General features: G+C 33.3%; 1 protein-coding gene across 2 annotated transcripts in view; it reads right to left on the minus strand.

Annotated features, from left to right (window-relative positions):
• The window catches only part of LOC124367475 (SEC14-like protein 2), a 97710-nt gene extending 84361 nt beyond the window's left edge, over window positions 1-13349 (minus strand). Inside the window, exon 1 of one of the 2 annotated variants that reach the window (XM_046824314.1) lies at window positions 13203-13349. In XM_046824314.1, coding sequence (XP_046680270.1) covers window positions 13203-13256 — 54 coding nt within the window. In that variant the 5' untranslated portion in view covers window positions 13257-13349. The remainder of the gene's footprint in view (window positions 1-13202) is intronic. The other variant, XM_046824315.1, reaches the window with a different exon arrangement.
• Between the last annotated feature and the right edge of the window lie 4601 nt (window positions 13350-17950).

A 17950-nucleotide genomic window follows, 5' to 3' on the forward strand; every position in this document is an offset into this window, starting at 1 on the left:
TTTTTTCCTGTACAGTTAATTGATTTAGTATATGAATTCTTCCACAATAGCTTTAATAGGAGGTCAATTTTAGCAATTGCTAGAACGCAAAGAAAAATTAATCAGTATTTTTATAGACCTGATTTAGACGAAATTATAAAGGCAAAAGTGAAGAAATGTAATGTTGTAAAATGATAAAGTGTGGCCAAAGAAAATATGAGCACATTAGTATCTTTGTGTGCCATTTAAGAACAATATGGATTGTTTATTCATAGATCTTTTAGGTCCCTTAGTGAGAACTAGAAACAGCAATGTATATTTTAACTTGTATTGTAGATGCTGCCAGTAAATTTCTATGGCTAATCCCTTTGAGGGAATGTAAGAGGCTGAAATATGTAATAAATTAGACCGCATAATTTTTAACAACTTTTCTGTACCTAAAATAATAGTGTCAGACAATGCCGCATAATTTTACATCACTGTATTTTAAGAAGTTCTTATTTAAGAATTTTATTGAACACCGTAGTCTAGCGCCTTACAGGGCTAATGGAAATCAATCAGAAAGGCATATTAGAAACATCTACATTATTATCGTAGTTTCTATCATAACTGTCATAGTAATTGGGATAATGACCTAGGCTATATACAATTAAGTTTAAACACACCTGGCCCATGAAAGCACTGGTTTTGTTTTGCTGCCTGATTTAAAGTTTAATCATTCCTGTAATAATGCTTTCCTAATAATATGTAATGTAATCTAATTTATGGAAGCTCCAAAATGAAATCTGTTGTAAACAGTTTGTCCAAGGAGAGAGCTGTTTGTAAACAAAAAAGAAAAAAGGAGTATAGCACATAACAGTAATAGACAAAAGTACTCAGAGCAAAATGTAAAACATCCTTTAAGTTGCATTCCTTAGTATGGATAAGAAAGAACCCACTATTTAAGCAATAAGGTAGAAAAGTTTTGTGCAAAATTAGCGCCAAAAATATGTAGGAATTTATAGAATTTTATATTTTTTAAGCCCTGTAACTTGTATTGTACAACACACTGAAAAATGTTTTGAATGTAAAAAAGGTTCATATTGTAGAATTGTAAAGATTTAAAATTAAAATTAACTTTTCTGTATAAAAATAAAAAAAAAAAATTTTAGCATCCCTAGCTTAAGGAACCACTTGCTGCCAAATTTAAAAGATAAGATAAAATCCCAGGAAGTTAATTTGTTTAGTGAATTCTTAACGAATGTTTCAATGGAAATAAAATATAGAAAAAAGAGTTTGTAGGTAGACTTTGTATAAAGAAATTGAGAGACAGAGTTGATCCTGTTTGTAATAGAAACAAATATGAAAAGTTGTGTCTGTCTTTTTTGTATGTCAAAATATTGAAGTTTGAATTTTGTGGATATATTTGAAGTGTTAAAATTCATGTAGTAGATGTAAGATGTATAGGAATGTTGTATGTAAATATGTATATTAAAGTGATGAGTAGTAATAAGAAATGTGAGACTTAGCTTCTCGTGAGGGGACGTTTCATTCCAAAGTATTCGATCCATATTGGTAACTTGTCCGCAAGTCTCAGGGTATTTAATGGCAAACACTATACACAAAACACTGGTATGAATGCAAAAAAGAAGTAATGAATGTGGCGCCTATAAACAAAACACTACACTACACTTGTTCACGATTTAATCGCCTTAAATGTCCTTATTTTGCAACGACCCGCAAATTCTAAAACGCTGCAGCAACGTGCACTGCATGAAAATAGTTTGCCTAAATTGATTTTCTATTTTTGTCCCTAAGCGAGCATCATAGCGAACAGCAGTTTGCATAGACTGCATTGGCATGCGGATCAAGCGGATTTGATAGGAAACTTTTGAAAACCCCGCCGCTATCGTATTGTTATGGTTGAATTTGAATTTATGTAATTAATAAAAGGTTGAATTAAGTTTGTTATTTAGAATATGTTTAAAGTAAAGCGACTAATTAGGTTGCGAAATCAAAACAGGGGGGATATTCTGTACCGTAAATTAGTTAATTAAATTTCATACAATGTAAATTTCGCAACCTAATCAGCCAGTATAATATATATATTATTTTACATCCAATGTTCCGGAACTAAATTATTGGGCGGAGTAACTACCTAATTGGCACCGCGTATGAATTTTTTCTTCTAACCCCCTCGTCGTAGCAGGCCCAACTACGTAACCGATCAGACGCGCTTTGCGCCTTTGTCCGTAAGTAGAAATTCTATCTTTTTCGTATTATTAAATTATCCCTTTGATGCAAAACTTAGTAAATGAAAGTAAAAGATATGAATAGTAAAGTAACTTACCCTTGATCGATCTTTATTTTGCTTGATGGAGAATAGATAAAAGGTTGTGGCGTCGTCCCTATGGTTATGGTGACGAGCACGTTGTTATATAATATAGTCAATTTGTATGGCTAATACCGTCGCGAATGTGGATCGAATTTTGTTTTAGGCGAGTTTACGTAGCTGATGTGTTGTTTGAATACGTGTTTTGAATAGATGGCTACCACTTCCCAACTGTACTCCTCTTCTAAAAATTACCGTTCTTAGACTACAGCTTCAATGTCTCGTGCCAAGACGCCGACACCCGGGTTGTGTGAAGGGAAGTCTACCTTATGTGTTGAAATAATTAAGTTATTGTAAAGTAAAAACGTCGTACGCATAATTCAATAGAACATTGGATATTTTAGGCCCCACCTAGAAGATATATTTTTTAGTTTATTATATTCTAATTGGCAGCAAACGTGGCAGTACATAACTTTTCCTTTACCATCTAAAAGTGGTGCTTTTAAGTTTTCGTAATTAAACTGAATTTATAAGTAAACTTGTATTTCTAGTATTTATTACTACGACCTCAGAAGTCACCACACACCCATGTGTTATCGTCATACGGTACAAGGTGTTAAGATAAATACCCTACCTTAACACCTTCCCCCTTAGGACCTTTACCTTTAGGTGTGGTGTTGTTAGTCTTAATAACATTTGAAAAATAAGAATTTGAAATTTGCCAGCAATTGTGAGTTGTGCGTTTTGAACCAGTATCGGACTTCACTACGGGCTAAGAATGCACGGAGTAGCCCACCCGCATATGCGCAGACCTTCAAATGATGGTATTCACGTTACTATTGTGAAAGGGTAAATAAAACCCTTTTAAGAGATCATAAAATATGTTTCAAAGGCGTCAAAGGAATTCATATTTAGAAAGTCAAACGACATTTTCAAAGAAAAGTCCACATAGTTTCAGGATCCAACACACTTTTAAAAGTTTAAAGTTAAGGTGGAAAAAACTTGAGCTGGAAAGTTATAAGAGGCATTAAATGTGATATAACTCTGAAACTATCACTCTGTAAATAATAATGTTTGGAAAACAAGTATTTTTAAACGTGTTTCTGAAATTCTACTCTAACTTTGAAAACAATTCGTCGTTACGTAAACAAACATAAATGATGAAAATTGACAAAACATTGCGATATGAGCTCTTAGCCAAATAAAAATTTTAATCGTACCAATTTTATCGTACGGTATGGTATACTTCTACCTCTCTCTTAAAATTAAATGTTATGTGAAGGAGGTCATAGTGACAGAGATTGACTAACATTTACAACGTTTTCGATGAGAGGTACTTTTCACGCTTTTGAAAACCGTCCAAACAAGTGTTGACGAGGTTTTCGCAATTCTGTATGCAAGAGAGCGATCATTTGGTATTGAGAGTAGCATCGTGAATTCTGTTTGTACAAATGGTACATTACAGAAGAGCGACGTTTGAGTTCGACCATTTTGTCATTTAGAGGTTATTGTAATTCGTTTGAAACCTCAATAGTTGTGTCATTTTATAACAAATAAATTAAACGTGTAAAAACGAGAGAATCCACTAGCGTTATCCTCTCAATAACTACATTCCTTAGACCCCCTTTTTATAGCTTTGTATTTGAAGTGTACTTAAGATTTTTGTTTAGAGGTGCTTATTGTACTTAAAGATAAATATCGAACAATAGTACTGTACATGTTCATCGTACAAGAATATTGCTTCTGTAAACTGTACCTTCAAGTTTGTATGTATTACGTAATCAAAATACAAAATAAATAAAATAAAATTAATTAAAAAGTGTAAATGAAACTGATGTTTTGTTTTGTTTAAGGTGATGGGTTGTAGCCTTTCCCAGCCAATAACCTTATTAGTGTTCTACATTCTTTAATTTTGCATTCTTGAAATGCCTTTTATTAGTTCTTTTGTAACATTTTATTTTTGCAATTAATAAATGTCTAACTCTTATTCGGAAAGGTCCCGTACACATTAATTAGTTTTCAATGTTTATGTTTGGGTCTTTATAGAACGTTTGTTGTAAATAAAGGCAATGACAGAAAAATTTAGGACGGACTCAGATAAGAAGAATCAGGACAATACTTGTAAAACCCTTAATTGCGAGATAAAAATTAAAACGCTCTCTACAGAAATATTTCCCCAAAAATGGGGATTAAATAAAATATTCTATATACAGATTTGCTTAAGGTCTTCGACATCCTTTACTAAAACTAGAACAGTTTATCTCTTTTATAGCAAGAATTTTGTTGGAAACCATTACCGACAACCACTACGAAACGGTGTATCAGATCTTTAATGTTAAAAGTATGTCTGTTTGAAACATAAATACAGGTGCGGCAAGAATCAATAAACAGCTGCAGGAAGGTGGCTGACATTGTTTATCTCATTGCTTATCTAATCTAAGGTAGATTCTGGATTTGCTTTGTCTAAGATTAATTGATTAGTCAACCACTGGCAACCATGAAGTTCAGTTAGCGAGGCTATTGTGTACGTATATTTCAGGCCGCATCTAAACTACAGTTGACTGTCACTAATATAATAGAACCGTACTTTCAGGCTAAGCTCCCAAAAGTGATGATGGATGAAGCGTAGGCTACGTGTCGCAATCTGAGACGACCAAACCGCGATTAGCCAGCTGACATTTGGCGTGAGTTGTGCAATTCCTTTGTACTTCTGTAGACACAATAAATCAAGCCTGAAGCCTCACGTTGCGACACACTTGCAAATGCTGAACGGCGGTACACGCATTCGGCAATGCTGTAGGCGGTGTTGGAGTGATCACACGCCGGGAGGTGATTCGGTAAAATTTAATGTCCAATGAAAAGCCGGCTATCACCATGTTCGAGAAGGCGAGATGACACTTTCAGCGCGAAAGGCGACACTCAATTCAATAAACACTGATCGCAATGCTGTAATCGACCTCCAGGTAATTGTCAATTCACCAATTTAACACGATATACACTTTGTATGATCCTCCATCAGACCGCCCATCTCACTCTGTTTGAGAAGCAAACATACACGCAAATTAATTTCCACAACTTCCACCGCTGGACTGAGAAAAAAGGAAGCGAAGGAGCAGAAATTACTGTAGTGAAACAACCCTTAAGTATACCCTAAAGAACAATGTTAAACCCTTTTACTGCCTTATGTTTTGTTGTAGAATTATGATATTATATGGATTTTTCTTATGGTAGGAAATTTTATTTAATGGACTTTGTACAACAATTCACCTTAAATTAATATCTCGGATAAGATAAACATTTACAATTCCATTATTTGTGTACTTATAGAAAAAGTGTTCTGGAATGCTTATAACATTATTCTAAACTGTTTTAAGAACAGGTTTTTTTATATCTCGTACAGTTTTCGTGATATCAATTACGTTGTGATCACATAAGAAACTTATTACTAACATTTCAGTAATCACAAAATGTACCTAGTTCTTCTTACTGAGAAGTTTGCTTTGAGAATTTTTAAATTGTGAAGTAAAATATTTTAGATATTTTCTCAACAATAAAAAACTTCTTAGTTTTTAGTTACCTACTTTGTGAATTTAATATACTGTTTATGGTCAATATTTTGTTATTCCAGGAACTGCTCCTAACCAAAAAAAAATAATACAATCTTACAAACGTATTCAAATTACTATCCTTTTTAATAAAAATGAATAATTATAATAATTACAGTTCAACACTTCCAGTTTTATAGACTAAAACAAACACAGAAAAAGCTGATTTAGGAATGACATATATTTGTATTGAATATCATCCAACAATAAGAGGCTACAAGCTCGGTGGGATACTTAGGTTTAGCGATTAGGATACTTTGATTGGGATAATCCTATATATAATATATAATACTACTATTTTGCGTTCAGAATTACTGTTAAAAAGAATTACTGTTAATTATCAAAATGTGCACAAATGTAATAAGTGTTCACTTAAATTTGTGTACATACGCTTCCTGCTGAATTGATATATCTATATGTCTTTAAGTGTTTAGGTAGCAGGATTTTAACCATAATGTAGGGGTAAGGTCACAGGTTCGATTCCCAGGGTGGTCAATACAAATTTGCAAATGGGTTTGAACTCCTTCTCTTTTAATACACGATTAGCGTAAAAGACTAATGGCTATGGCGTAAAAAGGATGATCTGCTAAGTCTTAGAACGTGCACTCCTGCCAAGAACGAGGTTGTTTATGAATTTTTTCTACTTGAGACTGCTACCCATACAAGTTTCTCTATAAGAGTAGTGAAAGTAAACAAGACACTGTTTGAATTAGGTTACTGCTATATAGCAATAGATTACATTCACTTCTCAAAGCGAGGTAAACAGAACATACAACCCATCTTATCATTTCTTGTATTTTTGGTATGTATTTCCGAAGAGTCGTGTTATAAACTCTAAAAATAAAGTAAAATCACACTCCCTCCTTTGTCCCCCACCAGTGAAATACGAAATAACTCTTTTAAAATCACTCAAACCCAGTTTCTGAATTTATACGCTAAGAAAAAACCAGGTAGATACCTAGCTCCAAGTTTCTTTGGTTCATGAACCATACTGGTGTCTAGTAGTTTCTAGTCCCCGTAGGGTCCCCGTAGATATTAGTCGTTTATAGTTCCTACTGATTCTAGCTTCTGGTAAACCATGAATGCATTGTAGTTCCTGGTAATTTATAGTTCTTGATGATTCCCAGTTCTTCATTGTTTACGATTTGTACTAATTCTTGTTTTTTGGGAAACAATGAATTCCAGTTCTTGATGTTTCACAATTCCTGTTGTTTTCTAGTTCTTAGTTCTTTATGATTCTTACAAATTTTTTGGGGAGAACATTATGATTCCTGGTTCCAGATGTTTCACAGTTTCTGTAGATCATTATTTTCTTAATAGTTCATATCGGCTGCCAGCGCTTTGTGATTCCTAAGGAGTACTGCTCGTAGTTTCTGGTGGATTATAGCTCCCTCTAATTGATTCCTATTGATTCTTAGTACCATTGGGTCTAAGAGATCTAAGTCCTTTTTACTTTCTTATATTTCCTATTGTTATCACTGGACAATTCACATATTGTCTATTACAACTATATAAACTATTTCCCAAGTAAACTCTCTCATTTTTCAAGCTCAAGATCAAACATTTTTATTTTTCTAGATCCTAATAAGACCTCTTTACTTTACTTTTACATTACACAAGACATATGCTATGACTTCTATCGAACACACACGGAATATTAGTTTTGCAATGTCCAACCTTTTAGTCATTCTGCACTATCCCTCATTTAGGAATTGCCTGGAGTGTGAAAGTCTACGTATTAGTAATGGAGCAAATATACTTTTACTAATGTAATGAGTAATCCTATCACGGTATTACGCAATACTAGTGGGATCTATCTGTGGGTTGATTCCACTTCCAATAGCACCTTCTTAAGATATTATTTCATCTAATAATATTGAAATATTAATTTTTACGTTGTCATAAATATTTGCCAATAGGTTTTTCTCAATTGTTGAAAATAATAATAAAATTTGTAGCGTTTACATGTAACGAAACAGGATTATCCGGACACTTACCATCGTTCAGTGATACAATAAAATGACTAACACTATATTGTATCACTGAACGATGGAATAATGTCCGGAAAATCATCTTTCCTTCACAAACCTTCCATCTTCAAAAAGAAACTTCATACCAAGAATGATAACAGTTAAATCAGTCAACATGATTTCTTTTTAAATAATGGATAGTATTATATTTCCATAGCGTTAATTGCTAATTATATACTTACCACCTAGAAACAGTTGGAATTATTATGGACAAGGTAGGAGTAGACCACACCACATGTCACGTGACTCGCTTCGCTCAGCCTAATCCCATAGGACATGCTCATCATAAAAATTGATGTTGGCTAAGTAGAAGTGACGTTACATGACAAATTTCAAATACATAGCTCTCAATTCGTTCTTGAAAATCCAGCGGAAACAGACGCAGGCAGATCGACAGACGTACAAACAATAGAGGAATTTGGAAAACCCCTTATTGATAGCTAAGCAAAATACACAAAATTTCAAATCGAAAACTCAATTTATCACCCTGAGTTATATATGAGTTGCTAACGCCAAGCCAAATCCCAAAAGGAACACGCATTTATCATCGAACTCTACTTTACAATTCAACTGATATAACCTATACTAACACTGACGTTCAGCCAAAATGAAGCTTCATGGAAACGTTCAAGGCTACAACTCTGTTTATTTTTGAGATATGTTATGAACAGATAGATGCACAGCCAGACAGGCATGCAGTTTTTCCATCTCCTCAAGTGACGACAGGATTATGAAAGAGCTATATGTTTAAAACGTTACATTCCTACATTTTCATAATGATGAAATAACCTCTAAAATGAATTTCTTTACTATCGCTAGAGATTAGCAATTAATTAGTGCGAATATTAATATCAGCTCTATTTTACCGTCCGCTTAGTGCAGCGTCTGCAATCTGACACTGGTATAAATTGACTCCTGGAATCCGGAGTCCACGTCTGTCTGAAAAGATCCGTAGGAAGTCGGCGACGAAGACGTTCAACATCGGTTCAACATCGATTCAACATCAGAGACACCTAAGAACTAAATGAGCCCAGTCTGGATACCCAGCATCTATCTAGTGTAGTCTAGATGAAGAGCTCCTCTCAGTGTTCAAAACTGAATTCACTCATTAGTGTGAGTATATAGAAATTGGTGTATTATATACCTGTACCTAATTTTATATTCAAATATCGAAAGGCTGTTGATAATCCAAAGAAAACATGACTGATCAATTTCAAACACTAAACAGAAGAATCCTAATTATTCAGTTAGATTTTCTAATTCTTCAGTAAATTTCCGTGCACACTGCGGTAACAGATCTGTGGTTCTACTTCAGAACCAGATTGGACTTTCATCACCGGCGCTACATTTTACACGTGATGAAAAACAAGAAACTTGTCACATTCCCAAATACGGCCATTGGCACCAAATTACTTCTTTCGACCCAAGTTTCTTCTCTGTCAACAAAGGTATCTGTTTCAGGTTGCCTACGAAGACTAGATAGGATTGATAAAGAGGGTGTTGTATTTTAAATCCTTTTAATTGATAATATTGAAGCGGTTTGAATTTGGTCCGCGGTAAAATTATCCTCAACAAGGTTTTTCTTTCGCGTCAATTTTTATTTTTTCAGTCATAGACACGTGACTTGGCATGGTTAGGTTAGGAAACTTTTAGAACTGGCAAATAATACCAGTACCAAGCTCATTGATTTCGATAAAAAATTATATTTTATAAAACGTTATTAAGTCAATGTTGAGAAAATCCAAAACGTTCTACACCGTTCAGATAAAAAAGACTAATGTTTATAGATATTGCAGTGAAATATTATATTTAAGCCGTATATACAATATCAACATTGTAGGTTACTAAGCATACTCACGTAACGATAAATGGGTTTCTTGCAGTATAATTAGTGTAATTGCAGTGATTATCGTTCGCAATTAGTCTTGATATCGTCGTTGGTGATCTAACAACATAACGATAGATCACAGGCGGTGACATTTCAGTTGCGGTTCACTAGTTGTTTGTGGACAATTGCACAAGAAAGAAAAGTGTTAATGGTTGTAAAAACCGCGACCGAACTCTTGTAACGCTATGCTCTCAATTTTAGCACTGCAATTAACGGCCATACCAAACTATTTCCTGCCACTTTTCGATAACTGGAAATTCTTTGACTCAACGCCAATGTTCTTTTGAACGTGTGGAAGGCGAGAGGAATGTGGCCGACTTTGGTTTGAAAAGACACGTTACTGCATGGAAGTAATGGATAAAATAACCAAAAATGTATAGAAAATGAAAAATATTATAAGTTTCACTGCTCAACTTCAATCAACTTTTTACCCAGCGATATTATTATTATGTGTATTTGTAGCCATACAAAAATACTTTAAGGTACTGATAGAAACATTCCACAGGTTTTTCACGGAATTCTTAATTATAAAATTTTGTAGTTCTTAATTCTCAAGATGTACAGCTCTTTCAGTTTCCCGGTTTGTGGCGAAACTGAAAGATATGTATCTTGAGCGGTTAGCCGAGGCAGGTCCGGTCTGAAATGCTGTGGGCGTGACACTGGCAGAGGAATGAATGTGAGATTGTGTGTGATTAAAGTTAGGATTCATTAGCAATAAATACTTTGTATATTAAAAGTATTATTTTATTTTATGTTTTAAGAATAACAGAAGTTAATTTATTACATTTTAATTTTAACATGGTAAAATATTAGTAGTCTTATCTATAAGCGCAATTGCTAAAGCATCCTATATTGTAGCCTACTGTCTATAAATGTGGTATTTTAGTGTCCTGTGGAAGTATCACAGTCTCATACGCATAGCTACTGTGTGGAGAGCACGAGTTTAATGCCTTACTTTCTGTGTGGAGATGAAGATGGAAAATATATACTGTATGTCCAAAATTGTATTGTATATAACAGTCGGATTCTAGGACATGTATTTCGTTATCAAAAATGTTTCATTCGTGGTTACACATACTTTTAATATTGAACATTTCCCCGAAATCTTCATATTTTGCCCTGATAAAACGGAACCAAAAAATAATAAAAAAAACAATAATTTAAACAAGTTTTGTGCTCAACGGACAGTGGATGTATATTTTAAAATACCTAATATAATAACAGGTTTCAATAACATTATATTTTATAAATGCGTATATTTTGCATAGCTCTAAAGGACAGATACAGCAAAAATTTTGTCGCCAGACTTATGGACATGTCAGTACTTTATTTACTTGTACGTATTTAATTTTTTTTTACAATACAGAGATATTTGATCAATTTCTTTTCGAAAGCAATAAAAACGACATTTATATCTCTTTACTTTCAACTTCGCCAAAAGTGGAAATAGCTGTAAAGGATGAATGTTTATGTTGTAAGTAAGGACTGTAAAGGTAACATTTGAATCAAAATATGCACTGCAATGAAGGTAAATGTTCAATTCTAAATATATATTTGGTATCCAAACATGATTGGATTGTAAAAGATAATAATTATCATTTTACGACATTAAAATGTGCAATCAAAAATATGCTACATAAAACCGGAGAGATCTGTATCCCTAAATATCAAGCCATCGTAAAATATATTAACTAGTTATTTTAATGATTTGCTCTGGCAACGTCTTAAATGTTACGCAAGGCAGTGTATAAGCATGTGTGCATATGGATGATAACGTTTATAACGTTGGCTATTTTAATTTTATACTAATTCTTATAAGATAGATCTAATGAGAAAAATTATGAAATCACTGTTTAACAGGAAAACAAACATTTCCCATAGCTGCATATATCTAAAAAAGATAAACACGCAGTTTCGAGAACTAATACGTTATCTACTTTTTCTTAAGTACCAACACGCAAAATGTAAGGATAGTGTGTGTACAAATATTTTCGTGTCCATCCTTAATGCTCAATCGATATTATTACTTTACACTCACATTAGCATTGGTTAATGGTACACTTTATTATTGTTTCCCAAGATTTTTTAAAATTCGTATTGTACTGTTTCTCACTCTAAGATTTTTATTGATAACTGAGTAAACTTACACAATATAATACTTTTGAACAGATAAGCCTACACGAAAAAAACTGCAACAAACATTGAAAAATGTGTGATGCATTAGGAAAATTATTATTCTCAAATGTTTGATTCAGAATAGTGATAATAAAAATGCATTTTTCTTTTCGGAAGTGTTTGTGTACTGCACTCTTACGGTAATTACATACTTTATTAATACTTTTATGTACAACAGTGATGGTTTGAACAGTAATCTATTAATTAATTAATTTGCGCGTTCTAATCAGTATAACAAGTCAAAATTTGATCGATAATTTTTGTGTTGTAGCTTAATAAAATAATGTACACAGAACCAAAATTTGCATAGCAACATACATAACAATATTATAAGGAGTTTTATGCATAAACAGTTATTTATTAATAATCAAACGTATATGAACTATTCTTTAGGGATGCAAATTTCTGAAATATACTCAAAAATAAATTTCAAAACATGTGACAAATTTTTCCTTCGTGAAAATCTGAATGAGTTGTTATCAGTTAGTTATAATTCAGCTCCATATTACATTCATTGAGTAATTAAAGTTACTCTTACTTTTTCAAATACTTATATAGTAGATACGTTCGAATTTTCCTGTTTTTTTTTTCGAGGTATTTGAAGCAATTTTACGTCCATACAGCAATAAAATGTGCCAAAGTATCAATGTCGTTGTATAAACAATGCAAGTGATTTTATATTTCAGTAGTAGTTGGTTGGTAGAAAGAGAATTTTTCTAAATAGTGTAATGCAATATTCTTAGGCCTACAAATTATTTGATTAATAATTATTGTTGGTTACAGAATTTTAATTAAAACGCGTATTCTACATAGTATTATTTAGTAAAAAATTAAATTAGCTAATAAAAACATACATACATAATTCCTTTCCTTCAGGTTGTTATATTTGCATAATAATTAACACGAAATAATACCAAATGCTATAAAGTATAAAATGTACAAACAGCTTAATTTCTTAATTTTTTCTAATAAAATATAATTTTAATACGGAAACGTTTTTATAACATAATAAAAAGTATACATGCAAAAAATAACAAAAATGCAAAAATATTATTATACTTAATCTGTTTCTGTTCTATAAACAAAATATTTATACAAACAAGCAGCAGTGTATTTATATAGTAGAATCTTTACTGCCTGAACATATTTTACTATCAAATCATTGATAATAAAACTATATAATTATAATACAAAACAATTAAAAATCCCAGTACCTTCATTAATGAAAATAGTTGATCATCGTTGAGGTTAAGTTTATTGGGTGCCATAGTGATCCGACCGCGCCACACTGCCACTGCCACTTGCACTGCCACCACACGACTGACTGGTGCGTCGGCACTGCACAAACAGCTGATCAGGCAGGCCTTGGTGAGTCAGCTGATGTTACATTATTGTCATGTACTGGCCGCTCTGTCCTGTCATTGACCTTGGTAACAACACAACCTATACAGCACGGTGTCTTGTATACTAATTACCATCGTTGTTTATGAAGGCAACAGTCTCCCATGTCAAACAACTAATTGTTATGTATTTATCCTTAGCAAACTCCACTCGTTTTTGGCAACCGTAGTAGACAAAATACAGCATTATTCAAGATGAATAATACCTTAATATATACGGCCTGTTTATCATTGCCAGCTCTCAGTGGATTCTTATCTGACTTTCACCTGTCCAGGTAACAAACAATGGCTGAAGTGAAATTGAATGATTGCCAAATCGTTATTGACAGCCGTAACTAAATCAGAGATTCCTTTGAAAATCATGTCTGAGTTTGTAGATCGGTATGATATTAAAGAGAAAAAGCCTTGCTTCCAGGTGGAGAGACCTTATAACATCGTACAGAGGCCATGCTAACCTCAGGGAAGTCACAACCTTTGAATTTCTCTGGCGTCTAAAGAATTCAGACCTATAATGCATTCTGGGAGTTCCCGGTCTCTGAATGAACCTAGTGCTGGAATCTTCCAAACTATAAGAGTGGAAACTCATAGGCTAAGATACTCTAAAATGTACTCTACTCTTAGAAACTACCTTTGGAAGCCTCCAGCAACGAGAGCTTCCGGTTTCTGCAAGCTTTCAGGATATGAGAGCTCCTGAGCTCTTTGAAAGCCCTTGGGAAACGCTGACCAATAGACCAATTAGCTTTTTGGAACTCCCTATTACCATATCCTTTTAGTGTCTGGAAGCTCTATCTGGAGTTATTTGAATCCAGAAAACCTTGTTCCAATCAATTTCGAATGACTGGATCCACAATATTCTTCTGAGGCGCTCAATACTTTATTTGGATTAATATTCTATCTACGGTTTCTGGTCTACCACGCGTCGAAGATAGCTAACACAAGTTAACAAATCTTGAAATATTCCAGCCTCTCTGTTGAGAGCCATCTTAAAAAGGCAACAAATGTTAAACAAAAGTGGAAAGAGGACCAATAATGCACATTTCGGATGAGTGAAGGAGTGAGCTTTATGATGCTTGGCTTAATCTTAACCAATCAGTAATCAGTATGGCTTATTTATTACAGGGTGCCAGGTTTACGATGGTCTAATACTAACCTCTTTGTTGAAGGTATTATCCTTCTTGATCATTTTAACACTTTTCTTATAATTCTTAGATAATAATATGCAAGTCATTGTTTTTTGTCGATTTTTTTCTGTTAGGTTTCGCTACAGCTGATTTTTCGTAACTCAATGTTTCTTGTACCGTACTTAATGTCGTGCTATAACTTAATAACTCAAAAAGTTAGACCATTAAAGGACATAACAGATTTCTACTAAATTTAATCGTGAATGTTTTGTAAAATCGTGCAAGAAGATTCTGGTTCTGTGGATTACGTAGCAGAAAGCAGGTTCACCTCAATTCTTTCCGCAGATCACCAATGGCAATTTCACTTTAAATCCATTGATCCTTAAGATTCGCAGAATTGAGTGAAAATGGTTGTAGACCTCTTCGGCTTCAAAGTTTTTCAAGAATTGTCAGTTAACATTGTTCCACTGAAAGCCAATGCAACCAAAAGAACTCTGGGGCAGGTGGGAACAACACGCATTGCATTATGTCTCTCTTCCCTTCGATCCGATTGGCTTGTACGTTCAATACGTCACTAAAATCTGTGCTTCCCTGTGAAATCGATCTGCAATTGGTCGGAACATCATATGGACCTTTGCATGATCTGTGCGAGATTGTGATACGTCAATCATGCGGCGGGCGACACTATAATTTACAGAAGCAGTAGGATAATTATTATCAAACCATTTGACACTCAGGGCTATTGTCCTTTAAGTAAATCCAGCCTTGTGTAAAGGTGTCAAAGATGAGCTCTCTTTTAATGCTTAAGATGCATTTCATTGAACTTAAACTACCGACACTTCACCATATCAGGATCTGTACTGACAGTCATCCGTGGACGCGTCGCGCGCCGCGATTCGGACACTGTAATTAACTTTAATGACTGTAATAACAATAAATGATGGCTTCACCCATGACCAGGCGTAATTAACGTGATGGCCATTCGTAATCAACAACATGTGATTTCACGAGGGTAATTAAAACGCTCTCAAGGTTTTGCCGGCTTAATTCCTTCTTATTTTTCCTCTCTATTGTTCGTTCTCGGCGTTATTTAAGTATGAATGAATGTCTAAAGTATTGAAAATAGATGGTGTTTTAATTCTCCGAGAATGATGGTTTTTTTGTACTTAAATAGCAATCAAGGGCTATTAAATGTCACATATAATATTTATCTATTATATTGAAAAAGATCCGGTACGGTTTATTCTTGTGTCGTTGTGTTGACGCTTAATAGGTCATAAAGTTTATGTGTTTTAGAACTTTCATCTTCCGATAATAAATCGTGTATTTCATTAGTGTATTATTTTTAAATAAATCTTTCAAGTGGTAGCTGCCTTAAAATTATACCACAGAACGTTTAAAAAAGATTGATAAGTTTACATTTGTTATCGCGTAGCTAAATATGGAAATTTTATTGTATTTTATGAAAGTTATTATTGTTAGTATACGTAGGTTAATAAATCAGGCACTAAATAATAAAATGTAATATAATCAATACATAACACTTGTGATTTTGAAATTACAACTACTCCAACATCAAGTTTAACCCTTTGAGTGCCGCAGCGTTTTGCTATTATGGTATGCATAAAATGCCGAGCGAAAATGCCTGATTCTGCAAGGGTCTGGTTAAAAACTCATACAAATTTATTTATTGGTAAAATGTCTTTGGTTTTTGTTTTTTTAGATAAATATATTTTCTTTATACATATAATACATTGATCACTTATTTAACGCTTTTATACAAACAAAAAGAATTATTAACAAAAACTTTATGAGCAAAAACATTTAGTTTTTTTTATTTTGAAACAACTTAGTGGTGTTTTATATTTTATTTATTTAAATATTTTATTTTTTCACTTTTGGTTATTCTATCTTATACTCCATTTAATTCTTTACAAAAAGACATATAAACAATTTTTTTACTTATAAATAAAGTTTGGAAAATAAATGTGAAAATATGAACCACTACAAAACTAAAAGTTTTCTAACCTAACCTAACACTCTGTGTATTGTCTACACTGATAATGCTTAAATCTAATGCCTGCAATACTACGTCTTCATTGTCAGCAATATTTTTACGACTCATTGTTTATAAAATCACTGAACAAACACAAAAACATAAAAACTATACAAACGTATTTAGTAAAGTACTAGATGCTTACGATCGCCGTAACTCGCGGCCGTCATTGTTCTACTTACACTCAGACTAGAACAACATACACAAACGAAATAATTTGAAGATACTAACATTACAAACCCATTTACAATTAAAAGCTTTCAATATTATTTGTGAAATAAACAGCAGCGCAAACAAAACACGTGACGGCTCGTCCGCGTAGCGGCCGATTATAAACGCGACTGACGCGCTCACTTTACAACCGCCGTTAAAATCAGAATCTAACCAAAATGGGTTTTGATTAGTAGTCCAGTGCTTAACCAACTGAGCTATCAAATGCAACAAAACCTACATCAAAAGTTACGTTGAAGCCTTTGGAATGCGTATGTATAGTCATTGAGCCAATTTAGATAAATACTATATAAAATATAAGCGTTACTGCAGAAGTAACTAACAGCGATTCTGGCATTTCTTGCATATAATGCGGGATCGCTAACAGCGATGCTCTGGCACTCAAAGGGTTAACCAGGCGTAGTATTGAAACTAATTAAATAATTAATACCCCGTTTTATGTAGATTTTGAATACATCATTAGCCTTTTGCAACTGTCTTCATTGTAGGTTTTACTGAAAATTGCTGCGTGACTTCAACGAACATGACCCCGAGAACGCAAAACCACCTACTGCTAAAATGTCTGTATAATATATGCTATATGCCACGGCTTTTGGAAACTATAACTATCCCCAAATACCGCAACAAGTTCAAAAATTTACGTTATAAAAAGCTTAACCGATTTCGTTTGTCTAGTTAGTACGCTATTTCGTTCTATTTAAACATTTACAAAATGCACAACTCCGTTATTTTTGAAGCTATAGAAAACATTAAAAGAGTTCTAGAATGCATATGACATTTCCTAAAGTTTGTGATAAAAACAATTTATTATAAAATTAAGAATATTTCGGTTGTAACAAAATCTAGTTATTTACTCCGATTGGCCAGGACTATTATGGTATATTTGTGCTTTGGTTGTAAATTTAAATATAATTGTTTTAATATTGCAAGATTACGACGTTAACTGTACTGGCTGCTGTATTCAGGCATATGTTTATGTTTTATTCTTATTTTATATAGGATTTGGAGGGTTTACTTAAAAATTTAAAAACGTCTAGTAAGAGTTAAAATAGAAAATTGTATTTGTTGTTATTTTACGTTTATAACTGACAGCCAATCCAAATGGTGCTAAAAATACCTTACTTAATATCAGGTATGAAATAAAACCTCATAAA

The sequence above is a fragment of the Homalodisca vitripennis genome, chromosome 8 (assembly GCF_021130785.1).
Source record: "Homalodisca vitripennis isolate AUS2020 chromosome 8, UT_GWSS_2.1, whole genome shotgun sequence".
Classification (NCBI taxonomy): domain Eukaryota; kingdom Metazoa; phylum Arthropoda; class Insecta; order Hemiptera; family Cicadellidae; genus Homalodisca; species Homalodisca vitripennis.